At 40.0% G+C, this 27,690-nt stretch overlaps 2 protein-coding genes across 3 annotated transcripts in view; both read left to right on the forward strand.

The window, feature by feature from the left end:
* The window catches only part of TBC1D12 (TBC1 domain family member 12), a 62,055-nt gene extending 44,113 nt beyond the window's left edge, over positions 1-17,942 (forward strand). For both annotated transcript variants that reach the window (XM_060768735.2, XM_060768736.2), the window contains 7 exons: positions 921-1,001; positions 3,108-3,202; positions 7,730-7,801; positions 9,077-9,205; positions 11,432-11,541; positions 13,529-13,787; positions 16,274-17,942. In XM_060768735.2, coding sequence (XP_060624718.2) covers positions 921-1,001; positions 3,108-3,202; positions 7,730-7,801; positions 9,077-9,205; positions 11,432-11,541; positions 13,529-13,787; positions 16,274-16,342 — 815 coding nt within the window. In that variant the 3' untranslated portion in view covers positions 16,343-17,942. The remainder of the gene's footprint in view (positions 1-920; positions 1,002-3,107; positions 3,203-7,729; positions 7,802-9,076; positions 9,206-11,431; positions 11,542-13,528; positions 13,788-16,273) is intronic.
* Positions 17,943-21,803: 3,861 nt separating this feature from the next.
* The window catches only part of NOC3L (NOC3 like DNA replication regulator), a 30,209-nt gene continuing 24,322 nt past the window's right edge, over positions 21,804-27,690 (forward strand). The window contains exons 1-4 of the mRNA XM_067465730.1: positions 21,804-21,886; positions 25,115-25,319; positions 26,222-26,345; positions 27,502-27,659. Coding sequence (XP_067321831.1) covers positions 21,878-21,886; positions 25,115-25,319; positions 26,222-26,345; positions 27,502-27,659 — 496 coding nt within the window. The 5' untranslated portion in view covers positions 21,804-21,877. The remainder of the gene's footprint in view (positions 21,887-25,114; positions 25,320-26,221; positions 26,346-27,501; positions 27,660-27,690) is intronic.

Consider the following 27,690-nt stretch of genomic DNA (forward strand, 5'->3'; position numbering starts at 1 on the left):
TCCTTGTTAGAAAAGTCTTGGAGCTAACTATCTTGCTAAATCTAATCTTCTAAAAAAGGTAAAAGGTAAAAAGTCCATGCAGCTACATTTTGCCTACAGAGAGGCAAAATGCATATTCGCTATTAGGCTGTTAGGCTAAAAAATAACCCTCAGTTAGGGTAAGTCCATCAAAATATACCAGAGTACCAGGAGTAAATTCCATAACCTGCAGAAACATACGTGTGGGGAGGAGGAATAGCCTTTTAATCTTTAGGATAGCAGAGGATTGCAGAGTCAGAACTTTAGGTTCAAAAAAATTGATTAAAGTAAAAAAAAATACATCCTTGTTAGAAAAGTCTTGGAGCTAACTATCTTGCTAAATCTAATCTTCTAAAGCAGATAAAATATAAAAAGTTCATGCAGCTACATTTTTCCTACAGAGAGGCAAAATGCATATTCGCAGGAAGAAAAGCAGAAGAAACAATGGCGTCCTTTCCGGAGCGGTTTAAACTTAAAAGGAAGTTACCTCACAGAATTCTATTACTATGTCATCACAGGGGAGGAGACAGTGACTAGCATTAAAGACAAAGACAAAGCCCTTTAGAAAAACATGCATAGGAATGTGGGAAAGGGAATCCCTGAGCTTGGTCCTACCTCTAGGCTAGTGACTCATTGAGGACTGGAAATCTGATGACACAAAGATTTGTGCAATCCAGGGAAGAAACCCAACAAACACTCTCCCTCCTAGTTTTGAAATCACCACTTAATTTCATTGTTTCCTAACAAGTGGATTGAAAATTGGACCAATTATGATGGTTTCAGCTTTTAAGTTTAAATTGGAATTTGTACACTCAAAATCAGTTATGCTGTGAAAACCACAGGATTCTACTACAGCACATTATAAGTTTGCCTTTTTGTCTTCTACCTTCTGTGTTTTGCAGAACTCTATGAAATTTTCTTATCTAGAGCTAAGGAGCGATGGAAGACATTTGGAGGGACTGCTGCTGAGAATGATACAGAAGGTATGTTGCAGTGACAGCTATCATTTCATGTCTGTTTTACATTACTTAAAAGAATTTTCAGCTACTAAAGTAAAAGTAAAGGTTCCCCCTGACATTAAGTCTGGTCGTGTCTGACTCTGGGGAGTAGTGCTCATCTCTATTTCTAAGCCGAAAAGCCGCCGTTGTCTGTAGACACCTCCAAGGTCATGTGGCCAGCATGACTGCATGGACTGTCGTTAACTTCCCGCAGAAGCAGTACCTATTGATCTACTCACATTTGCATGTTTTCTTTTTAAAAAAATATTTTTTATTGATATAAAGTAAAAATATAGTAACCAAGTAAAGAGGGGGAACATAGTGTTTTCAAGAAAAGTAGGAACATAGAGAGATAGAAATGTTTATCTAAAAAAAGGAAAAATCTAAAAAAACTAAGGTGTAGAAAAAGATGTATATGTCCAAAAAAAAGGGGGGGGGGGAGGTAAAAAGGTTAGTGACTTCCTTTTAATTCTGTACGGGTTTCAGTTTTGTTGTCTATATAATCTTCCTGATGTCTAATTGACCACTTCAATAATTCATAATTATATAATATTCCCAGTTATAGTTCTTTATGTCTCTTTTCTATATATTCATCCACCTGTATCCAGTTAGTTAGTTTGTTTGTCATGTCTTTCATTTCATTTAACTTTTTTATCCATTGATCCTTCTCCGGTACTTCCTTCTGCTTCCAATATTTCGCATAGTTTATTCTAGCGGCAGTTGTCATGTACATGAATAGAATAGAACTGGACACGAATGAAGATATTCTATTCATGTACATTTGCATGTTTTCAAACTGCTAAGTTGGCAGAAGCTGGGTCTAACAGCAGGAGCTCACCCCGCTCCCCGGATTTGAACCAGCAACCTTCCAGTCAGCAAGTACAGCAACTTAGTGGTTTAACCCGCTGCGACACCAGGGGGGCCCTTTTCAGCTACTATTAATGTGTTTTTCCAACCAGAATCCAATGTAAAATTTTATATTTTCCTGATATAGGGTATAGTCCTGTAGCTTAAATAATATAGAAGTGATCAAAGTGAAAGGATTAGACTTTTGAGTTCTTTTTATCCCAAGCTCAACGGGTGTGTTAAATATTAGCTTACATAGCTGCATAGAAACAATGCCATTTTTGGATATTGCAAATGAAACTAGACAGAACAGTCTGGCTAGTGTGATTAAAATGAGGGAAAACATAAAAATGATGGAAAACATAGCCTCTCCCAGTATAAACCTCTGTCATGATTCTCAGCTACCCTGTTCACTTGGAATGTACATGTCTGCATAACAGACCTGTTTGCGTTTTCAGGAACAGTGAGAAAAATTGGGAAGAAGCATCCTCGCTGGCAGGATAATGCTAAGAATGCATGAGACTAGCCATTACCAATCCATAAGTCAGCTCCTCTTTATAGGCAGGGATGGAGGAGTGTTAAGATTGTCTAACTAAGCTGGTGCAAATCAGTCTTGAGTATCTACAGAACTGCTCTTATAAAGTTAACTTTGACTTGGGTTTTAAAAGTAGCCATACACTTAATACATAAATATTCAGTGTCTGCTGAATCCGGTTCTACAGAGGAACACAAAAAAATAAGTAGATTTTCTGTAAGAGAGAATGGCTGAGTTTGCTTTTCGTGCTAGCCAAAAGGTTGCAAAAAGGATTCACGGGGTTTTGCAATGTGAAATAGTGTGTGGGTGGGTGGGTGTAGTCTCGATTAAATGAGGATGCAGAGTGGAGAAAGGGAAGGGCAAGCTGGGAAATCCAGTAACTCTTTTCCATACTAGTAAGGGTGACATTGCCTTTGCTTGCTACCTCTTGTCCTATAAATAAGCATGGATATGTAGGGGAAACAAAACAGAAGCATGAGGAAACAAAATAAGATCCTACTGGCGACACAGCCTTGCTCTTTTGAGCTTGTCACTGCCGACTTATAGAATATATTGCTTTGCTTTTAGTAAATTAGCCTTCACTGTGGAATGAACCCAAGATTGATTTGAAATACCTCATCAAACTGTGTATGAGATTGACTCAGCCTTAAGATATTGAATTAACCGGTCTACAAAAATATCTGTCAATCTGTATGCTTTAATCTCTGCAGATGCTGGCGTATCAGTTTCTGATCGTGAGGCTAGTTTGGAACTAATAAAATTGGATATATCCCGCACATTTCCATCCCTCTACATTTTCCAGAAGGTATTTTTTTGCTGCATTAAGAGATAAACATGTTTAAAACATTAAGCTATTTTGCCACAATAATCGCTATAACCAAATGGGTCCCTTAAAGCTTTTCCAGAAATACAAATTGTCAATGATGCTTTCATATATATGTGTGTGTGTATATGTATATATACAGAAATATATACAGAAAGTAAAGACTTTCTGTATATATTTCAGATTTCAATATTAATGTCAAAAATATGTAGTATGATTTTACATAGGATTTGTGCTACATTCGAACAGTAAAGACAAATATCACTTAAGTAAAATAAACATGAAATATTAAATAACCAGAAAAATTAAATAAGGTGTAAACACTAAACTAACCTGGGAATCTGCTCCTTTGGCTGATGTTTACTTAAAAAATAAAAAAGACTGCTGCATAGCCTGTATGAACACAGCTACATAATTTTATATTGTCCTGCTTTTTGAAATAAGTTATTTCTATGACACATTCTTAGTCATCGTTCTGGGAACGGTGTCAGGTTTGGCATATTGTTAAACAGGAGACGTACCTCCCCCTTTTAAGCAATTCAGCACAGAACAGATGACACTGCAGTAGATTAATTAGCTCTTTGTCTTTTGCTCTGGGCTGGATCTGTTGGGGGGACCAGCAGATGATACTAGTAGTTTCCAGGCTGGTGAGTTGGGTTTGATTTATGTGTTTCCCTGCAAAGAAGAAGGGGAGATATGTAAAGCAGCTACCGTAGGCAACGTCATTGCATTCCCACACTGAGCAAGTGCAGCATGTTTTGTCCTGAGCTATTCTTTCTGGGGTGTGGCATGACTGCAACCCAAGATCACCTGTTTAGCTGGAAAGGATTCTGGCTCTGAGTTGGCAGCAGGGAAAGGGGTTTTCTGCAAGTCAGCTGTTTGGTGGCTTGAGCAAAAAGGAGAACTTTTATACAAGGCAACAATTGTTAGGTGTTTGCTTTCTCAAAAGAAAACATTTTTAAAACTCAGATATTGGGATACCATTAAACAGAATTCAAGGAAGTAATTTAAAGTGCAAGAGTATGCCTTTAGTTAAGGACAGTACAAACACATGATCAAATATGTGAGATAATTAAACACCTGTTTACATAAGTTGAAAGGAAAACTTCATTCAAGCTTGAATGGCTCTATAGTTGGGTTTGGAACTGTATAATGACATAACATAAAGTCTCAGAGCTTGTGCAAAGTAATCAGTAGCAATTCCCACCCCAAAGAAACTCCCGCTTTTTAGGATGGTGAAGGGATTGGTTACAAGGAAGCATAATAGAAGCCCCCCCCCCCCGGCACTCATCCCGGTACCAGAGTGGTCCAGAGTGAAGATAGAGGGGAGCAGAAGACAGTTCCATCTTGTCTTCTGTCTATGTCATCGGTTGGGAGCCCCCCCCTTCCCCCGGCACCAACTGCTTCTCTGGTCCAGAGTGAAGAGAGAGGGAGGCAGAAGACAGTTCTATCTTGTCTTCTGTCTATGTCATTGGTTGGGAGCCCCCCCCTTCCCCCAGCACCAACTGCTTCTCTGGTCCAGAGTGAAGAGAGAGGGGGGCAGAAGACAGTTCCATCTTGTCTTCTGTCTATGTCATCGGTTGGGACCGCCCCCCTTCCCTGGCACCAACTGCTTCTCTGGTCCAGAGTGAAGATAGAGGGGGGCAGAAGACAGTTCCACCTTGTCTCCTGTGCTTTACAAATAATATATAATATAATATATTGTATATACATATAATATCTATAATATTATAATGTAATACAATATAATACTAGTAATAATAATACAATATTATAATTATATATTTTATCTATATATATAAATCTGTTAGGTTGGTTCAACGGGACAGCAAAACTCTAAAAACCCCCAACGAAACTTAACCAAAATTCCCATGCCCATAACACAACCCACAAGGTACAAACATATCTACTCAAAATGAAAAACAACACAACAACACACTCACAAAACGGCAAAACAACAAAACTAAAAAAAACCAACGAAACTTAACCAAAATTCCCATGCCCATAACACAACCCACAAGGTACAAACATATCTACTCAAAATGAAAAACAACACACTCACAAAACGGCAAAACAACTGAGCATGCGCATTGGCGCCCAGACGCAAGTTCCCTGGCGCGCGCACACAGCCTTCCGCCCAATGTTCCCTCTGCGGAAGCCATGCCCACTCCAAGCCCCGCTGCGCCGCTTCCCGCACACACACACACCCTGCCGCACGCACACACACAACCCCACGCTCCATCACTCCCCCCGCCGCCGCACGCACACTCGCAACCCCACGCTCCATCACTCCCCGCCGCTGCACACACAGACGCAACCCCACGCTCCATCACTCCCCCCGCTGCCGCACACACACACGCAACCCCACTCCCCCGCTGCCGCACACACACACGCAACCCCATGCTCCATCACTCCCCCCGTTGCCGCACACACACACGCAACCCCACTCTCCATCACTCCCCCCGCCGCCGCACACACACACGCAACCCCACTCCCCCGCCGCCACACGCACGCACACAACCCCACGCTCCATCATTCCCCCGCCGCCGCACACACACATGCAACCCCAAGCTCCATCACTCCCCTGCCGCTGCACACACACACGCAACCCCACGCTCCATCACTCCCCCCGCCGCCGCACACACACACGCAACCTCACGCTCCATCACTCCCCCGCCGCCGCACACACGCAACCCCACGCTCCATCACCCCCCCCCCCCCCCCCGCCGCCGCACACACACACAACCCCACTCCCCCCGCCGCCGCACAAAAAGGAAGGAGAGAAGAAAAAAGGGAATGAAGGAAGGAAAGAGGGAGTGAAGGAAGGGGGAAGATGTAGAGAAAGAGGGAGAGAAGGAAAGAAGGAAAGAGAGAAGGAAGAAAAGACACCAGAAGAGAAAGAAAAAGGGGGAAGGAAGGAAAGAGATAGAGAAGGAAGAGGAGAAGGAAAGATGGGAGGAAAGGAAGGAGGGAAAGAAGGAGAGAAAGAGGGAAGGTTGGCCACAGCAACACGTGGTGGGTAAAGGTTGTTATTTCTATTATTATTATGCTATTATTCCTATTAGACCCTGAAAGGAGGAAGCAAACAGGGAGGGAAGAAAGGCAAAGAAAGAAAGGGGGAGGGAATGAAGGAAAGAGAGAAGGATGAAACCAAGTAGTGAAAGAAGGAAAGAAAGAAAGAGGTAGAGAAGGAAGAAAGGAGAGAAAGGGGGAGGAAAAGGGGGAAGGAATAGGTAGGTACCTCTCTTTCATAATAGTCCAGATATCTACCTCAACTTTGATAAGTTTTACTATAGGCCACAGCAACGCGTGGCAGGGCACAGCTAGTATTATATGTAAATGGTTTAGTACAATATATTGTATGTATATATATCCGAGTCCCCTTCAGGGTAAGAAGGGCGGCTATAAATGCCATAAATAAATAAATAAATAAATAACCTTCCCCTTATGTCTGTAGTAAAACTGAAAGTCCTGGGTGTTTTATATTTATTCAGATTAGGACAAGGGACAACCTGGATGCACAACTAGTGTGCTATTTCCCCTCTTTGTGTATCTAGCCAATAGAGTTTTGGAAGTTTCAGTTATTTGTGGGTAAGACACAGACGCTCAGGTTTGAGAGGATTTTGTCATTCGAAATAATGGATCCTATGACTGGATTTCTCTTATTAATATGTGTGACAACCTGGTGTCTTCATTTGCTGCAGTAAATGCAAAATGAGATTGTGCTATAGTAAAAGGTAAAGGTTTTCCCTGACATTAAATCTTGTCAAGTCAGACACTGTATGGTTGTGCTCATCTCCATTTCTAAGCCGAAGAGCCAGCTTGTCTGTAATAATAATAATAATAATCATCATCATCATCATCATCTTTATTTAATACCCCGCCACCATCTCCCCAATGGGGACTCGGGGCGGCTTACATGAGGCCAAGCCCACCAGCATATTACAATAAAGTAAAACCAGAACACAATAACAACACAGTAAAATACATGCAACATATCAGTACAAAAACGATAAAGCAAAATCATACACAGTAAAATAACATAACATAACAATGAGCGGGCCGCATGTGCAAGATAAAACTAAGATACTAAAAATACTAGACACCTCTAGGGTCATGAGGCCAGCATGACTGCATAGAGTGTTGTTACCTTCCCACCAAAGCTATTGCTCTATTATTTATTTACTATATTTATCTACCACCCCTCTCAGCCCAGAGGTGACCCGGAGCGGTTTTACTCACATTTGCATTGGCTAACTTTGTCTGAATTGGGTCTGTTATTTTCCTTGGCGATACCAATTGGTATTTATGGTAACTCACACAAAAATGCTATTAAATAGTTATTACAACTTTTGAAATTTAGCATTTGCATAATTCAGCACTAAAGGGTTGTAGTAAGATTAGAAATGCCAGTACATGCTAAGTCTTTGTGGGAGCATCCTTCTGGTTTTAAAACCACATTTCTTTCTCTGGTATTAAAATACGCTTCTGTTATCCACTGTCTTCTAGGGAGGCCCTTATCATGATCTTTTGCACAGTGTCCTGGGAGCATATACATGTTACAGACCTGATGTAGGATATGTAAGTATACTTTGATGTTGCATTATTATCTTAATACCAACAACACATATAGAACTTCTATAAATGTTATATCAAGCCACATGCTTATAAGTTATTACTTGGCCATTAAATACTGGGAGAAGAATAGGAAGAATAGTCTGGTACATCTAATGGTAGTGTATTACTAGATGGTAATACTAGTATCTGTAGTATTAAGAATAATCCATCTTGAAGGGAGGGCAGAGTTCTAATGATGTACTATTATAAACACTTGCTTTGGGATGAGGTATACTGCTTCGTAATAATATTTTCTCCAGAGAAGAAAAAGGAGAGAGTCCCTGAGTACTGCTATATTCTAAAATCATGCACATCCTATCTTTGTTACTTCTGTATATCTTTATGAACACAGTAGGCTTTCCACTTTTGCAGAGATTGAGAGCATAGTCAAAGTGGGAAAACTGAATTAAAAACTTATTTTTACCCAGGAGAACACCTCTATCTCTATAAATCTTTGAGTTTTCTGGGATTACTTTATGGTTAACCTTTCTATGTATCACTAGTGTTTTCTAGGGATATCTAAGGCCACTGCTACACTGCCATATAAAATCCACAGTATCTGCTTTGATAATATGGATTATATGGCATTGTAGAAGTCATCCAGTCTGAGCTTTCAGAATCACTCTAGAGGACCTTGAGATTCTTAGACAGAACGTATTAATCAAATCTGTGAATAATCAAAATTTGTAAAATAATAATAATAACTTTATTTTTATACTCCGCCACCGTCTCCCCTAAGGACTCAGGATGGCTTACAAGGGACAAGCCCAAAAATTACAGATAAAAACAGAAACACAATGAAACCAATCAAATAAAATATAAAACAAACACAGTCAAAACAACATCATAAAACAATATGGCTGAGATAAATGGAATGAGTTCAGGCTCAATAAGTACATTAATTCCTGATCTGCAGCTTCACAGAACTGGCTGTATTCTCAATCATTCCTAATGTAGCTGTTAAAAAAAGAGATGGGCTCTTTTCACTCGTGACAATATACATCTTTCCCTAAACACACGAGTGGAAACCTCGCCCTTCTTCAATCAGTAATTTTGGTCATGTCAATGATTCCTGTGAATGTGCCGAGTGTGGAACTAATATTTCAATATATCATTGCTCTGACTATTAAATTATCAGTGTTAATATATACCAGATGGAGTAGTATCATTGCTGATATTCAGTTGCCTTATCAGACAATGTTTTCTTGGTTTGTTTAACCACTGTTTTGTTTTATAAAGGTCCAGGGAATGTCCTTCATTGCTGCAGTCCTTATTCTCAACCTGGAAGAGGCAGATGCTTTTATTGCCTTCGCGAATCTCCTGAACAAGCCATGTCAGCTGGCCTTTTTCCGTGTGGATCACAGCATGGTACATGTCCCCTCTCTGATTTACCATCACTGTTTCACTTAAAATATGTCCTTACTACAAAAAACCCCCCAAAACAAACACATTTTACATGGGCAACAGGTGGATATTAGTCTAGCAGTATAATTCTATGAAAAACAGTGCTTTATATCCATACCCACCATAAGTGCATGGGTGACTCTGGAATTATACAATCAACAAATATACTAGTAGAATTATGATATCCTTTAACAGAATGCATGTTTTAATTAGTATAGTATGTGTTATTTTTACATTCCTTTTCCTGTGGACTGATGACCAACCTACAGCAAACCTTTTTCTGAAAGGGAGTCAGCTGTGTCTGCACAGTAGCATATGTTTTGATATTGGATTCCTCTAATTCCAATTTTTAAAAAAAGAATCCTTGGAAGCTGTATTTGCTGAGGCAGAATAGTCCTCCAGGGAGGCTGGTGGATATGTGCCAATGGCATTATGATTCATGTATCTTGTAGCATCTGTACAGTTGGCCAGTTGCTGCTAGAAGCAGTCGAAAAAGCTGGTGAAAATCTTTATATCCCTAAATGGCCTTGGTTGAGGATATTGGAAGGAATTACATTTTCAAGCTGAATAGTTTCTAAAATTAGAAGAAGCCCCTTTCTGTGTCCCATTTGGAAAGGTGGAGGCTCCAAAAATGATGGTAAGGGCAAGAGATAGAGGCTATTCAGTGTTACTATTCAGTGTTACTATTCAGCATTATTATGGCCATGAAGCACTGCCCCTCCTTCCCAGCGTTTTTTTTTGTTGCTAAGTGCTTGCTCTGTTGAAAGGATGTTCTAGATCTCGGTTCTCTCTATTTGTCTTTATTATTTATTTATTTCATTTATATACCGCTTTTCTCAACCCCTGGGGGGACTCAAAGCAGTTCACAACAGAGTAAATGGCAAAACTCAATCTTTATGTCACCATTTGACTTATGGTGATCCCACAAATTTTATGTTTTCTTTTGGCTACGAAATGCTCAGAGGTGGTTTTGTCATTTCCTTCCTCTGCCTCTGAAGTATTTTTGACATTTGTATTTTTACTCTTATTTTCAACTGACTGTATTATGTATTTTTAAATAGACCATTGTTGGATCTGCTGCATTGGCAGCTGGAGAAGGATACACCTCTTTATGTACATCTTGGCGGTGAAGTGGCTTAAGTTTTGAGCTCAGATTCTAAATAACAGGGTTCAAATGTACACTCAGCTGTAAAAAACAAAACAAAAACCACACACTATTTTACCTTGGCTGACAGCCTCAGAGGATGGCAAATGCAAATCCCCTCCAAACAAACCTTGCTGAGAAAGTCCCATAGGATTGCCATAAAACTACTTGAATGCTCACAACACCAAGACACAAAAATATTGCTGCTGTCATTCTTGCATGATAAGTTGTGTGTTGAAATTAATAGTATTCTCTGGAGGCTGCAGAGGCGCAATCTACAAACACATGGGCTATATCCCCTCATTCTATCAAAATTTGTTGCTACAATAACCTTTGTTATCAGTTCGGGCCCAGCCTACTTGAGGGAACGCATCTACTTCTATCACCCCACATGAGCCCTGAGATTGTCATGAGAGGCTCTCCTCTCGGTGTCACCACCATTACAAGTATGGTTGGTGGGAACGAGAGAGAGGGCCTTTTTGCTGGTGGCCCCACAGCTCTGGAACTCCCTCCCCAAATTGGTACATTCAGCCTCCTTACTTCCACTCCAAGGTGAAAACCTTTTTATGGAAGCAGGACTTCCCCGACAACACATAACAGTTACTATTTTGGTCTCATAGGGCCAAAGACTTGGAGCTCTGAGGTGTTTAGTTTAACGTTTTAACATATGAAGTTAACCTCAGTGGCCTGAGGTGTAGAGATTTTAATGAAATATATATATGTGATTATTTTTATGCTTATTTATATTTATGTAATTTGTGACTTATGAAATGTGTCAGGTTGTGGGATGATGGTTTTATGTATTATTTTGTTTGCTGCTTTGAGTCCTGTTCGTAGAGAAAAGCAGGATAATAGTAAATAAATAATAGTAATAATAACTTGTGATATAGGCCTATAATAAAGACTTGCTTTTCCATTCCTGTGACATATGTAGCTATTTTTACTTAAAGCGCCAAAACATGTTCATCAATTTCCTGAAAGCATTAAAACTGTATCATTTAATTTCCCCACTGAATTATTTTTGTTTTTTTCTTTCTCTTTTATAGATGTTGAAATACTTTGCAGCGTTTGAAGTATTTTTTGAAGAAAACCTACCCAAATTGTTTCATCACTTCAAATCCTATAATCTTACGCCAGATATTTACTTGATAGATTGGTAAGGACTACTTGCAGTAAATCAGGATTTACACCAGGAGATCAGGACTTACAGACAGAGATCTATAAGCGATTCTAATTTTATCAGGAACTGGTAGAATACTTCCCTAACCCTTCTAAAGTAGCCTGCTGATGTAGAAGCAAGGTGGGTGGGAGAGAAGTAGTTGTGAATTTTTATGCAGATCACTGCTTCTTCAACGGTGGGTTCCGACTCCAAATAGGATCCCCTTAGGTAAGGGTTGGGATAGCAAAAAATGTGGCCACAGTGAAAGATTTTTCGAACACACTTAGTGGCTGTTTTAGACATTACATGAATCTGTTATGCAGCATTTACTATGGATGCTTCATCTGTACTCCATTAGAAGATGCTTCATCTCTATAAGAAGGGGAAATCTGTATAAGAAGGGGAAATCAGCCTGTTTAGCAAGCCTTGCAAATGCCGATTTATCAGTAAATGTTTAATTTTTTGTCTGTTTTATACATATACCTGGGACCATGTCAAAATTTCTGGGGTGGAAAAGGGTCATGAGTTTAAGTTGCCCCGATGCAGAATAAAGCTTTGTTTTGGTAGTGGAAACAAGTTCTTGTCTTCATCACATGTTAAGAAAAACAATTGCTCTTTTATTTTAAAAATGTCCCAGGCTACTATTTTGTATTTACTTGTATATATGCATTTATAAATTGACCTTGTGTATAAGTCAAGGGTAGACCAAAATTATGGATTTGCTACGACCTGTGGAGAAATGCAACTGAAGGGTTTACTTCTCTAAAACAGTTTTAAGGCATCATTACCTAAAGTGGGCACAAAATCAGCTCCATCAGCATAGTAGCATAGGAACGTACCGGAATAACATGACCTCAGTTTTATTGAGCCTGAGAGGAAAATGTAGGGGCATACAATAAACACATTTATTTACAACATTTATGTACTGCCCTTCTCACCCCGAAGGGGATTCAGAGCGGCTTACAAGATATATATACATACAATATATTATATAATTAGCATAGTACAATATCAGTATTAAATATTACTATATTGTACTATAGAATTATATTGTAATATTATTAGTAATATTACATGTAATATTAATATATAATTACAATATATTATTATTATCAATATTATATTGCATTACATTATAATATTATAATTATATTATATTATAAATCTATTCCTCTCCTTTTAAAAATATATAGAGGAAACCTATTAAAAAAAACTAAAGATCAATTTGAGAGATTGCAATTACTGTGCTTGTAAATTGCATTGTTCATCTTAAAATATCAGTATCTATACAAGTATTGATAGCGAAAGGAATACGGTTGAGGAAAAAGAATAAAAAGGGGGAGGGGCAGAGGTGAGATGAGCAAGGAAAGCAACCTGTCTCAATTAAGGACCCAGTGCAAAGGCAGAGGCAAGATGGAGAAAAGGATGCAACCCTTCCTCTCTCTTCACCTTTTTCTGCCTGAGCAGCAGTGTTCAGCAACAATGTTAGATTAACCCAAAGTATGTTGCATGTCCATCATTTTGAGTGTTTGAGGCTGAGCTGTGGCAGCCATTTCCCTTAAAAATAATTTAAGGGAAATAGCAAAGTGGAACAGTCTTGAAATACAAATACGAAGACAACAAGTACAAATATAAAAAAAATCATAATAATAGTAAAAAAAGAGAGAGAAAAACAAAAAACAAACAAAAAAACCAAAAAGAAATAGTGGCCTACTGTAGTCTTTCTGGATATTAAACACCCAAATTGGCAGGGAACACAGAATATTTCCAGCACAGTGACCCATGGAGAAGTCAACCCAATTGGGTCAATTTTATGTCAATTTGTTTTGACTTTGCATGTATTGAGGGGCCACTCTATTGGAAAGGAGAAATCAGCTAAAATCAGACCAAGATAGCTTGTGTGAATGAGATGCTTGCTTGTGTGTGTTTCCCAGGCCGAAAGAGTTCATTCTCTTATGCCTCTGCTTATTCTTTCAAAATGCAGGATCTTCACTTTGTACAGCAAATCACTACCCCTTGATCTGGCTTGTCGAGTCTGGGATGTCTTTTGTAGAGATGGAGAGGAATTTTTGTTTAGAACTGCGTTAGGAATTCTAAGGTTATATGAAGATATCCTCCTGCAGATGGACTTCATTCATATAGCACAATTTCTAACAAAGCTGCCTGAGGACATCACATCGGAGAAGCTGTTCACATGTATTACATCCATACAGATGCAGAATAGTAACAAAAAATGGGCTCAGGTAAGTTTTATATATTTTTGACTGCATGTATTTAATTTTATCATAAGTAAAATGGGGTTGTCTCCATATTCAGTGTTATTATACATAACATTAGGACAGTGGTTCTCAACCTGGGGTCCCCAGATGTTGTTTGCCTACAACTCCCAGAAATCCCAGCCAGTTCACCAGCTGTTAGGATTTCTGGGAGTTGAAGGCCCAAAACATCTGGGGACCCCAGGTTGAGAACCACTGCATTAGGATATGAATGAATTACTCTATATACTCAAGTATAAGCCTAGTTTTTCCAACCCTTTTTTAAGCTGAAAAATCCCCCCTCGGCTTATACTTGGGTGAGGATCCCGACGGAAAGGTGTGGGGCTGAAAGAAGGTAACATGTTAAATAATTTTACCACCAACCTAAGGCAGTGAAAGGAGCCTTTGGTGTAAAATGTGGATCAGTGAAGATGTTTTGTTTAGTAGTACAAGACAGATGCCTCTATCCAAGCAGATGTGTCCATTTCACTATGTAGCACGATTTTTGTTCCTGGATTATAAATGTCATTTCCTAATTGGTTCTGTCATTAAAACATGGGAAAAGTTTATTAAACTGCAAAAACTTTGTTTTGGCGGGCCATCCTGCAGCACATTTTGCTATAGTTTTTCAATGAATATCTCAGAGAGTCTCAACCAATTCAACATAGTTTGTGGCAGCCACAACAATGAAGTTTCTGGAGTAGAACAATTACTTTCAAAATAAATACCACACAATTAAACAGGAAATAACACTTTCAAACCAGGAACTGATTATTTTTCAAATTTTGTTACATAGTGTTTCCAGTAACACATTCTTTGTTTCTGGAATGAGTTTGTTAACCCTCAACCTGATCCATTATTGGCAGTGATTTAACATGTTTGCTTCATTTCCAAAGGCAGTTGTAAATGGAGCAGGGCCTAACGCCAGCAACATTTATAACTGTCTTTAGAAATGCATATGACCCAGTTTATCTCATTTAGCATGGCGTCCTCAGTGGCACAATGGGGTAAACCCTTGTGCCGGCAGGACTGCTGACCAAAAGGTCTGTGGTTCGAATCCGGAGAGTGGGCTGAGCTCCCATCTCTCAGCTCCAGCTTCTCATGTGGGGACATGAGAGAAGCCTCCTACAGGATGGTAAAACATCCGGGCTTCCCCTGGGCAATGTCCTTGCAGACAGCCAATTCTCTCACACCAGAAGCAACTTGCAGTTTCTCAAGTCTCTCCTGACACACACACACACAAAATTCTCATTTAGCAATTACCATATATACTCGTGTATAAGCCGACCCAAATGTAAGCTGAGGAACCTAATTTTACCACAAAAAACTGAGGAAATGGATTGACTCAAATATAAGCCAAGGGTGGGAAATGCAGCATTTTCGGGTGAATTTCAAAATAAAAATAGATACCAATAAAATTACATTAATTGAGGCATCAGTTGGTTAAATGTTTTTGAATATTTACATAAAACTGTAATTCAACATAAGACTGTCCAACTCTGATTCAACCATTATTCTAACCTTCTTCAATGTAAATATGCTTACGTATCCTTCTAATAATAATAAATAGAGTAAAATAGTAGTAGTAGTAGTAGTAGTAGTAGTAATAATAATAATAATAATAATGGAATAAAATAATAAATGTAATAATAACAATAATAGAGTAAAATAATAAATATAACAATAACAATAATAGAGTAAAATAATAAATGTAACAATAACAGTAATAAATAGAGTAAAATAATAAATGTAATAACAACAATAATAAAGTAAAACAATAACAACAATAAAGTAAACTAATAAATAACCTTGACTCGAGTATAAGCCGGGGGAGACTTTTTCAGCCTAAAAAAAGGACTGAAAAACAGGCTTATACTCGAGAATATACAGTATTTAGTGAGAGGTGGAAAAAAAAAAGACAGGAGATCAGAGAGAACTTTGTGCTTCAATGCCAGAGACCCAACCATAGTTCCTGGTTAATTCAGCTATCCAGGAAGGGCCAGAATTAACATGATGCAGATGAATGGATGAATGGCATCCTTGAAGTGACTGGACTGACCTTGAAGGAGCTGGGGGTGGTGACGGCCGACAGGGAGCTCTGGTGTGGGCTGGTCTATGAGGTCACGAAGAGTCGGAGACGACTGAACGAATGAACAACAACAGAATGGTACTACCCATTGATTACACTGCGGACCTCTATCTAGAAAAAAATGGGATGCATTTCTGAAAAGTACATCAAAACAGTTTTATGAGTTTTACAATCATACTAGACAAATCATTATTTTAAATTATATTAATGGATAGTTTCATGCTCCTTTTTTGCATTTTATAAGTCCTAAGTCATTTTATTTTTATTCCTTTTAACATCTTTGTGGGAAAGAGTGTCTAAATTATGTTATTGGTGGACTGAATGTTAAAGAAAGAATACATTGGGATTCATTTTAACTCTTCTCTTTTTAAAAACAACTTTTCAGGTGTTTGCCTCGTTAATGAAGGATAGTAAAGAAGGAGACAAGAACCATAGTCCAGCACTAAAAAGTTAACTTCACCTTTAATTGGAATACTAAGGAAACCACTTGATTGTCAAAGGATTGTAGACATCTTCTCAATGAAAAAACCACTAAGGAGAAACAGCTTGGGAGAGTTAAGGAAGAGACAGTATTTGACTGAATGCAGTGGTGGAATTTGACCGCCTTCGCCCTGCTGCCAGTATTAAAGCGCTTTTTGTGGAAGGTTCCTTTTCACAGGAAGCGAAACAATAAACGTGTGAACCTGAGAAAATGGCTAATGCATATTTAATATTTAAAGATGAATGCAATAAAATTTGTAATAACTTTTGTTGGTACTTAAAATCTCGAGGGATATCTTTTTTTAATGATTACCGCAGAGGCACTTTTGGGAGGAGGGCTGGTGTTGAAAGGAAGGCCCAAAAACTGCTACCTGAACCAAACATTTTTTGGTACATATACCTCCAAAATGAACCAGTGAAATCCTTAGGACCAAATAAGTTTCTGCTTTGTTATGTTTCGGTAGACATCCTTGCCAGATCATAGGAGGTTTTATGTCTTGTCTTACTAAGCTCCTTTTAAACTGCAGTGTCATTCTTCAGCTAAGTGAATGTATCTGATCCAGAACGGATGAAGCCGCACCCAAGTCATTGGCAAACGTCTAACGGTGCCAGTAGTCAAGCAAACTCTTTAGGTAGTGTGCTTGTATATACAAATTATGGTTTTCCAGAACTTTTTTTAAGTACTCGGTGGGCAGCTTGGTTACAGGAAAATTTGGATTTATACTCCATGAAAATCAAATGATTTTTTTAAAAAATCAAAGTGACTTATACTTGATTATAAACACTAGTATAATTAATAAGCTAGTGGCAAGTCCTTTTGCACATTTTAAGCAATGTTAATATTGAACGTTTAGTCCCTGTATAGGAAATAAAAAAGCTTTTTTCACTTAAATTCAAAGCTGAGTAGTTTTGAACCACGGCGTCTACAATAATGGATACCTGCAAATGCATACCGTCAATCCATTATCTGTTATTATCAGCATCATACTGTAAAGGCAACACATGGAAGTTTGCCAGCTTCCTTTTACACTCCAAGACATTTTAAAATGGCTTTTGGACTGAAGGGAGATTGGTGAGGATACCTCCTAAACTCTCTGAACAGCTCATGCTTGTTCTTTCTAAGTCCATTTTGATAGTATTAATGTAAATAAATTTGCATTATGGTTTTTTTGTATTTGGTCCCTATATGTGCAAATGAAGTTGACATCATCATTGCATTAAAATAAAGGAAAGAGGCTGAACCTGCTTCAGCCATGTAATGTGTTCAAAGAAGTTGCAGAACCTGTTTGAAAGATTTGGCTTGCCGTACATTGTAATACTTATGTTACTATCAGATTTAAAACTACACTTTAATATTACTTACAGCATACAATTTGAAGTTAAACGTGTCTGTTTTTTCCATATGTATTTACTTACTCGGTTCCAGTGTATGTCCTCTGTTTTGGGTTCTCTTGTACAGTTTTCTTACTTTCCAAGTATAAACGTGTATATACATTGTAAATAGAAGGGATTTAGCCTTCATCCACGACCACTAGTAACAATTCCTATGTAAATAAAACTTGTAAGCAGAAAGAGTACTGTCGTCTTTTGGTTTTTCGCCATCAAATACAAAGGATCGCTGCATGGTCTTCAATCATTGTTAAGGGTCATTTGTGAATTCTCTAAAACGGAAGCAGAGGGTCTGAGGTGTGAACATTAAAGATTACTCGTGATTGTAACTCCAGAGAATTACTTCCCTTCAGCCAATAACAACTCCATTTAGACCAGTGGTTCTCAGCCTGTGGGTCTCCAAATGTTTTGGCCTTCAACTCCCAGAAATACTAACAGCTGGTAAACTGGCTGGGATTTCTCGGAGTTGTCGACCAAAACACCTGGGGACCCATCACTGATTTAGACTTACAGAGCATCTACATACAGAATTTTTTATTATTATTATTATTATTATTATTATTATTATTATTCACTGCATTTTTATACCGCTTTTCTCACCCCTGGGGAGACTCAAAGCGGTTTACAATATGATAAATGGCAAATTCAATGCCTCACATATATACAAAAAGATCACATATCCAAATCAATAACATAACTAGAAAACAACATTTAAAACTATAAAAACATCAAGCATAGACATAAGCATGGAACATATTATTGCTACAATTAACAATGTAGACCCCTTCTCTCCCCCCTCCCCAACTCTCCATAGCGTTTCAGCCCTTCTTTTCATACCCTTCCTGCTTCCCAGCCATCCCACCAGACGCAAAGTTATTTAGGTACAGACTGAATACAAAATGGGAAGGGTAAGAAAAAAAAACCTGAGCTTTCTTGGGGGGTGGTAAATGTGATATGAGGTCCTTGGGGCATGCGGAGGGAGAGTCCTATCTGATGATGGTATTAGGCGACTAATCAGTTAATGCATCTTTACACCAGTTGAACTGCCATGGCTCAATGCTTTAGAGCAGGGGTCCTCAAGCTAGAGCCCGCGGGCCAGATACGGCCCTCCAAGGTCATTTACCTGGCCCTCACTCAGGGTCAACCTAAGTCTGAATTGACTTGGAAGCACACAACAACAACAATCCTATCTCATCAGCCAAAAGCAGGCCCACACTTCCCATTGAAATACTGATAAGTTTATATTTGTTAAAATTGTTCTTCATTTTAATCATTGTACTGTTTTTAAGTGTTTTTGCACAACAAATAAGATATGTGCAGTGTGCATTGGAATTCATTCGTGTGTTTTTTTCAAATTATAATCCTGTCCTCCAGCAGTTTGTGGTACTGTGACCTGGCCCTCTGTTTAAAAAAATTGAGGACCCTTGCTTTAGAGCTTGAGGTGGTAATATCCATATTATGGGGTTTTACCAAAGTTTTGGTGCCTCGACAAACTACATCTCTCATGATTCCATAGCATTAAGCCATAGCAGTTCAAGTGGAGTCAAACTGCATTAATTCCACAGTGTAGATGATCCCTAAATCTGTATAGAGCTATTGTCTCAAACAGAGGGAAATACTTAAAGGATTATTTTTGGCAGAAAACTAGAACTTGGACCACTGCATGTAAAATTGAGCAGGGCCAGGGAAACTGCAAATACTATTTTTTATTTAGTTACTTAAGTTGGTGCTTTGGCATAAACCTAAAGGCTAAAGATTAAGTGTATGGAGTGGAAAGTGGAATGTTTAATCTGTTTAAACATACAGTAGGCTCTCAGTTAACTGGCATCTCTGGGGATTGGTAGATGGCGGATTAATGTTGTTTTCTGGTTGCTTCAGAGTTACCATTTAAAGTAGGCCAAACTAATGCTATACCTTATACTATAGGTAAAGGTATCCGCTGACATTAAGTCTAGTGTCCAACTCTGGGGGGTGGTGCTCATTTCCATTTCTAAACCAAAGACCTGGCGTTGTCCGTAGACGCCTCCAAGGTCATTCGAGACCGTCAGGTTGGAGGTTTAGGACTCAAGACCGTCAGGTTGAAGGTTCAAATTTGGGGAGAGTGCGGATGAGCTCCCTCTGTCAGCTCCATGAGAGAAGTCTCCCACAGGGATGGAAAAACATCAAAACATTCAGTCGTCCCCTGGGCAACGTCCTTGCAGACAGCCAATTCTCTCACACCAGAAGTGACTTGCAGTTTATCAAGTTGCTCCTGACACAATCACCGGAAGAGCGATCTTCTGCACAAATGCATCTATCATTTGACCTGTGAATTTTTGGGAGAGTCTTATCTATGGAGGCATTGGGAAGAAAGGAATATGTCCATCCACACTTTGTTTTTAGCATCTTGCAAATAGCAACTAAAATGGCCTGGCCTGGCCCCTATTTGTGGTTCCATACTCATGCCCCCATTACACTATGGGCCCTTCCACACAGCCCTATATCCTAGAATATCTGCTTTGAACTGGGTTATCTGAGTGTAGACTCAGATCAGGGATTTTCTGCCTTGATATTCTGGGATATAGGGCTGTGTGGAAGGGCCCCCAGTAACATGGTTTTTGTTTCTGGGTTTTAACTATTTCCTAATTTGTTCTGTCATAAAACATGGACAAAGTTTATTAAACTGCAAAAACTTTGTTTTCGAGGGACATCCCGCAGCACATTTTGCTGTGGTTTTCCAACGAATACCTTGAGTCTCAAACAAATTCAACCACCATGTCAGACTATACAGAGAAGCCATTTCAACAGAAAGGAGGAAACCATGAAAATGAACAAAATCTAGCTACCAGTATTAAAAATCTCTAAAATTACAACAGCACAACAACAGAGGGGAAACAATCAGGGACAGCTAATCACCTCTCAACAAAAGTTTGCTCCAGGCAGTAAGGCCACTATATGCTAATCAAGGTGGTCAGTTGAAACATTCACACCTAGCTCCAGCAGACAAGAGTCCTTTGTCCCACCCTGGTCATTCCACAGATATATAAACCCTTTTCCCTAGTTCCAACAGACCTCACTACCTCTGAGGATGTGTCGGGATGTGGCCTTCATGCTATGAAAACACGGCCGGAACCATGAAGACTCCCTCCTGACAATAGAATAGTTTATGGCTTGATAGGGAGCCATCTGGTTGCAGAGACTGCTTTGTAGATGTGGGAATGGAATGTAGTCACAACTTGAGATAAGGAGGGGAGAAGGGAGGAGGCGCCCAGGGGGAATGTGTTACTGGCCGTTGGCGGGAAAACTTCAGCTCTCTCTTTGCATGACTCCTGTATGGACTGAATAAACCGATATCCAAAGGATTTGCTTTGTGAGTGCGTGTTTCATTCTGAGATCCCCCAGGATCTGACAGGATGCTTGCCATAGATGCAGGCGAAACGTCAGGAGAGAGTGCCTCTAGTCTAGACCATGGCCATATAGCCCGAAAAAACCCTACAAAACCCAATTCAACATAGTTTGTGGCAGACACAGAAAACGAAGTTTCTGGAGTAGAACAACTACTTTCAAAGTTAAGCGCTGCACAATTAAACAAGAAATAACACTTTGAAATCAGAACAGATTCTTTTCCCCCCAAATTTTGTTACATAGTGTGATATTTTTAAAAAACAAAGCACTAACACTATGAAGATCTGGAAGAAGAGATGTTTAGGGCCCCTTCTACACTGCCATATAAAATCCAGATTATCTGCTTTGAACTGGAGCATATGGCAGTGTGGACTGAGATAATCCAGTTCAAAGCAGATATTGTGGATGATCTGCCTTGACATTCTGGGTTATATGGCTGTGTGCCAGCAGGACCCTTCTTACTGGCCACTAAGGCACTGAAATTCCAAAAGGGCCCCTCCCAAGGAGAAAAGGGAGCATGCGCAGAAAGAATCCTCCGTTCCATGCAGAGTTCTATAGAGCGCCCTCTGCAACTGAATCGGCGTCTGCTGCCTTTCTTACTCCCGCCGAAAGGGGCCGCTGTGGCGCAACGCAAGGGCCAACTTTCGTTTCCGGCCCTTCTGGCGCCGAGGAACTACTTCCGCTTGGTGTGTCTGAAGCGTGTTGCTGGAGAAGGAGTCTAGGTTTTCTCTTCGCCATGAAGCCGGTGAGAGGGAGCGTTTGAGGGCAGGGCTGGGTGGATTATGAGGGGCTGGAGGCCTAGCTGATTGTAATGAGCCCTGCGCGTTGGCTTCTCTCTTGAACTGAGAGGGGTCTGGAGAACAAGCCCTATGAGGAGCGGCTTAAAGAGCTGGGCATGTTTAGCCTGAAGAAGAGAAGGCTGAGAGGAGATATACATGGCTATAATATCTCCTCTCAGCCTTCTCTTCTTCAGGCTAAACATGCCCAGCATTTTAAGCCACTCCTCATAGGGCTTGTTCTCCAGACCCCTCTCAGTTCAAGAGTATGTGAGAGGAAGTAATAGGGAGGAGGGAGGGAGCTTCTTTTCTGCTGCCCTGGAGACTAGGACGCAATAGAGGAATGGCTTCAGACTACAAGAAAGGAGATTCCACCTGAACATTAGGAAGAACTTCCTAACTGTGAGAGTTGTTTAGCAGTGGAACTCTCTGCCCTGGAGTGTGGTGGAAGCTCCTTCTTTGGAAGTTTTTAAACAGAGGCTGGATGGCCATCTGTCGGGAGTGCATTGAATGCAATTTTCCTGCTTCTTGGCAGGCTGCATCTTCACGAACACATCTTCCCCTATGAACCAATGCGTACCTTGAGATATTCTGGGGAGTCACTACTCTCTCCCCCCGCCGTCACATGCACGGTTGGTGGGGACGAGGGAGAGAGCCTTCTCGGTGGTGGCCCCCCAGCTCTGGAACTCCCTCTCTAGGGAGATCAGACACTTTATTCTCCTTTCGAAGTCAACTAAAAACCTGGATGTTCCAGTGCGCTTTTGACTAAGCAGCTCGCCAGTCATTTCCTTGTCCCTACTTGTAGTTCCGCACTTTACACTGGGATACGTTCTACCTCAATATGTGTTATGACAGTATTTCCTGCCCAGTTTACCCTATTCATAGAATCATAGAATCACAGAGTTGGAAGAGACCTCATGGGCGATCCAGTCCAACACCCTGCCAAGAAGCAGGAAGCATTCAAAGCATCCCTGACAGATGGCCATCCAGCCTCTGTTTAAAAGCTTCCAAAGAAGGAGCCTCCACCACTCTCCGAAGCAGAGAGTTCCACTGCTGAACGGCTCTCACAGTCAGGAAGTTCTTCCTCATGTTCAGATGGAATCCCCTTTCTTGTAGTTTGAAGCCATTGTTCCATGTCCTAGTCTCCAGGGCAGCAGAAAGCAAGCTTGCTCCCTCCTCCTTGTGACTTCCTCTCACATATTTATACATGGCTCTTCTTCAAGCTAAACATGCCCAGCTCTTTAAGCCGCTTCTCATAGGGCTTGTTCTCCAGACCCTTGATCATTTTAGTCGCCCTCCTCTGGACACACCATCTGGGCCTCAAACTGGTTCCGGTATTCCCAGTGTAATCTGCACAGCACTTTCATCAGTGCTATTTTGGACCTGCATTAAATAATTTTAGTCAAGCTCAAACTATATTGTGGTATAGTAGTTTGAGCATTGGATCATGACTCTGGAGACCAGGGTTTGGTTCTCCACTCAGCCATAGAAACTCACTGGGAATCCTTGAACAAATCACACTTTCTCGGCCTCAAAAAACAACATGATTCACCATAAGTCAGAAACAAAGGAATACAAAGGAAGCCGCTGGGGGAGATCATCCGGAGTTTCGGGGTACGGTGTCATCTGTACGCGGATGATGTCCAACTCTGTCACTCCTTTCCACCTGCTACTAAGGAGGCTGTCGAGGTCCTGAACCGGTGCCTGGCCGCTGTAACGGTCTGGATGAGGGCGAACAAATTGAAATTGAATCCAGACAAGACAGAGGTACTCCTGGTCAGTCGCAAGGCCAAACAGGGTATAGGGTTACAGCCTGTGCTGGATGGGGTCGCATTCCCCTTGAAGGCGCAGGTTCGCAGCTTGGGTGTGATCCTGGATTCATCGTTGAGCCTGGATCCCCAGGTCTCAGCGGTGACCAGGGGAGCATTTGCACAGCTCAGGCTCGTGCGCCAGCTGCGCCCGTACCTCGGGAAGTCTGACTTGGCCACGGTAGTACACGCTCTGGACACATCCCGCCTTGACTACTGCAACGCTCTCTACATGGGGCTGCCCTTGAAGACGGCCCGGAAGCTCCAACTAGTCCAGCACGCGGCAGCCATGTTACTAACAGGAGCGGGACGCAGGGAGCATACAACGCCCTTGTTGTACCAGCTCCACTGGCTGCCGATCTGCTACCGGGCCCAATTCAAGGTGCTGGTGTTGGCCTACAAAGCCCTAAACGGTTCCGGCCCAAGCTACCTATCTGACCGCATCTCTGCCTATGAGCCCACGAGGACTTTGAGATCTTCCGGGGAGGCCCTACTCTCGATCCCGCCTGCTTCTCAAGCACGGTTGGTGGGGACGAGAGATAGGGCCTTCTCGGTGGTGGCCCCTCGGCTGTGGAACGCTCTTCCCACGGACATTAGGCTAGCACCATCTCTAATGGTAGTCCATAAAAAAGACCTGGCTGTTTGAGCAGACGTTCGAATAATTAGTGCAATAACTGGTAATGAACATAGAAATGGAAAATGGTTGACGAGTCTGGATTATGTTTTTGTGGATGAGACGATAGTGAATAGTTATTGTAGTAAGTGTTTATTAATTGTATGTTGCGCGGGGTTGTTAACTGTTTTATATTGTGGCATTGAATTTTTGCTGTTCTTGTTTGTTGTGAACCTCTGTGAGTCGCCTTCGGGCTGAGAACAGCGGTATATAAGTACAGTAAGTAAGTAAGTAAATAAATAAATACAACAGCAGCAATAGGAAATGGCAAGTTTTTTCCTCCTCCACTCCAGTCAGTTTGCAGCAAGTGATGTGAGACAAAGGTAAAGAGAGAAAGTGAGGGCAGGGGAGTAGACAGACATTTTAAACTGGAAAAAAATGGTTTGGCAGAGAATGATTTGGAACTGGCCCTGTGAAATCAGGATAGTTGGGGGGCATAAAAGATGCAGAAACCATCTCTTTCAGGAATTATCTTCATTCACATTTATGGGCTGTCTTATTTAAAATTTGGTTTAATAAAAGTGCATTTTCCATCTACCTTTACCATACTGTCTTCTGCAACACTTAAAATTGCTTACTGTTGAATTCTTAAATGTTACAACAATATTTTCATTCATAATTATTTATTGTTCTTCTTGACATTAGTAACTTTGTTGTAAAACACAGTAATGCAATAGATGTGAAAGGCCAACTAACTTTGCCCTTACTGTCTTCAGAGAAAAAATACCAAACGCGTCCCAAGCTTCCGCAAGTTGCTGAAAACAAGCAAAATAAAACTTGACAACAAATTGAAAAACAAGCAGTTGAAGCAGCAGAGCACTGCTAAGAAATACCGAAAGGAACAGAGGAAACTCAGACAAGCCGTCAAAGATGTTGTATCCAAGACGCCATTGCCTTTGGAAGATAAGAAAAAACGTCCAGGTAAGATCTACATAGATATATATGTGGAAAAGTATGCCACGAGTACCAGGATTGTCAGAGGCAATAATTTTATTATCTGAACATTGTGTCACATTTTTCTTTAAAAGTCAAATAGTCCAGACATAGCACTAAATTATGGTAAGGCATTACATGATTGAGTATGAAAGGCATAGTTATTGCCATTTGCTCCTTCTGATCCTGGCCTGGAGGAAACCATAGCTTTTACTGTTGTTCAAACTGCCAGAGTATGGCTTGTACTAATCCAGATAGTCAGAATTGGAAAACAATATTTGTTTGTGCAAACCTGAGCTTTGGAGAAGGACCAAATTTAGAAAATCATCAAATTGCACCAAATACTTTTTTTTTCAGAGTTATATAGAGCTGTGAAAACAGAGTAGAGTTTTGCATAATTCACACTATAGGAATAGGAAATAACACTTTCAAACATTATGTAATACAATTTGAAAAAAAATCTTTTTCTGGTTTGAATGTGTTATTTCCTGTTTAACTGTACATTATTCATTTTAAAAGTAGTTGTCATACTCCCGAAACTTGGTTTTGTGTCTGCCACAAACTATGTTGAATTGGTTGAGACTCTGAGATATTAATTGAAAAACTATAGCAAAATGTGCTGCAAGATGTCCCTTAAAAACAAAGTTTTTGCAGTTTAATAAACTTTTTCCATGTTTTTATGATAGAGCCAATTAGGAAATGATATTTCTAACCCAGGAGTAAAAATCATGTTCCATAGTGTTATAGTTCACAGATTTAAAGAGACACTCTTGAATTGACAAAATTAGAATTAATTAACAAAAGTAGAAGTAAAAGAACTGTTCAATTGCTTTTTACCGTAATGTGTGTACATATACCTCAGTGCTTCTGATTTTTTGGCATTATTGCAGCACAAAAGCAAGAGGAAGAAGAAGAGGATGCCCTCCCTCTTGATATGATGGATGAAGATGATCTGAAATTAATGGAGGAGCTTTCTCAAAAGGCATCTTTTATAACCAGGGACATATCTTCTGAGTAAGTGCTGAATGCTTGCAAATGCTGAATGCTGATTTATTTAACTATGTAACAAAATTTGAAAAAAACATGTTTCTGGTTTCCTGTTTAATTGTGCAGTACTTACTTTGAAATTAGTTGTTATACTCCAGAAACTTTTTTTGTTTTTTACTCTTCTGTTACCAAAAAACTCAAAATTTTTATTTTCCTTAATGAAAATATGCCATTTTAAACCTTTCAAAAGTTTTTGCAGTTTAATAAACTTCTTTCCATGTTTTTATGATAAAACAAATTAGGAAATAACCCAGGAACAATAATTGTATTATATAGTGTTATCAGACAATATTTGATTTTATCTCTATTTTATAGGCTGTATGGCCATGTTCCAGAAGCATTCTCTCCTGATGTTTCACCCACATCTATGGCAGACATCCTCAGAGGTTGAGGGGTCTGTGGACCACTCTTAACAACCACCATGTCAGACTACACAGAGAAACCATTGAAATCCAAAAGCTTGTGGACAGTTTCAGCAGAAAGGAGAAAATCATGAAAATGAACAAAATCTGACTACCAGTATTAAAAACTGGTATTAAAAACCCTAATAAGTAAATAAAGAGTGACAATCAAAAAGCAGGAACATTCCAGACAAGAATCAATAGGGGCCAGCTCCCAACAAAGGATTCCCCCAGGCAGCAACAAGCCAGGATTTGAAGCTACAAGGCCACTCAGTGCTAATCAAGGTGGCCAATTGCAACATTCACACTTGCCTCAAGAGAATTCTTTCTCCAACCTCTAGTTTCCAACAGACCTCCTCAAAATCTGAGGATGCCTGCCATAGATGTGGGCAAAAGGTGAGGAGAGAATGCTTCTGGAACATGGCCATACAGCCCAAAAAGCTCACAGCAACCCAAAGTACACTATATAGGAGATGGCAAAACTCGAGAATATTGTTTTACAACTGTTTCGTTGTCAATGTCATAAAATGTCTTATCTTGTGGCTCTAATTCTGTTTGAAATCTACAGTGTAGTGTGATTCTGGAGGACTAAAATAATGGTCTGCTTTGGAAGGATTAAAGTTTCATGCATCATCATTACATAGAAGTTATGGTTATATGCTGTGAATAAGTAGTTACTCACATTTCAGTGAATCCATTTATTTTCTTTATTTGCGGTGTAGTGAACCTGTTCATGCCAAGAAGCGCAAGAATGAGAATGTGATTGAGCGATATGAGAAGATGCCAAGGCGCATGCAAACTGAGCCTGAAAAAGAACTTATTCATCTGCTTCCCATCAAAGACAAACGTGGAATTATTCCACAGACTATGGAAAAGCCAGGTGAGTCTTTGATTTATGTGGTTTAAGGCCT

Source organism: Anolis sagrei, chromosome 3 (assembly GCF_037176765.1).
Source record: "Anolis sagrei isolate rAnoSag1 chromosome 3, rAnoSag1.mat, whole genome shotgun sequence".
Lineage (NCBI taxonomy): Eukaryota > Metazoa > Chordata > Lepidosauria > Squamata > Dactyloidae > Anolis > Anolis sagrei.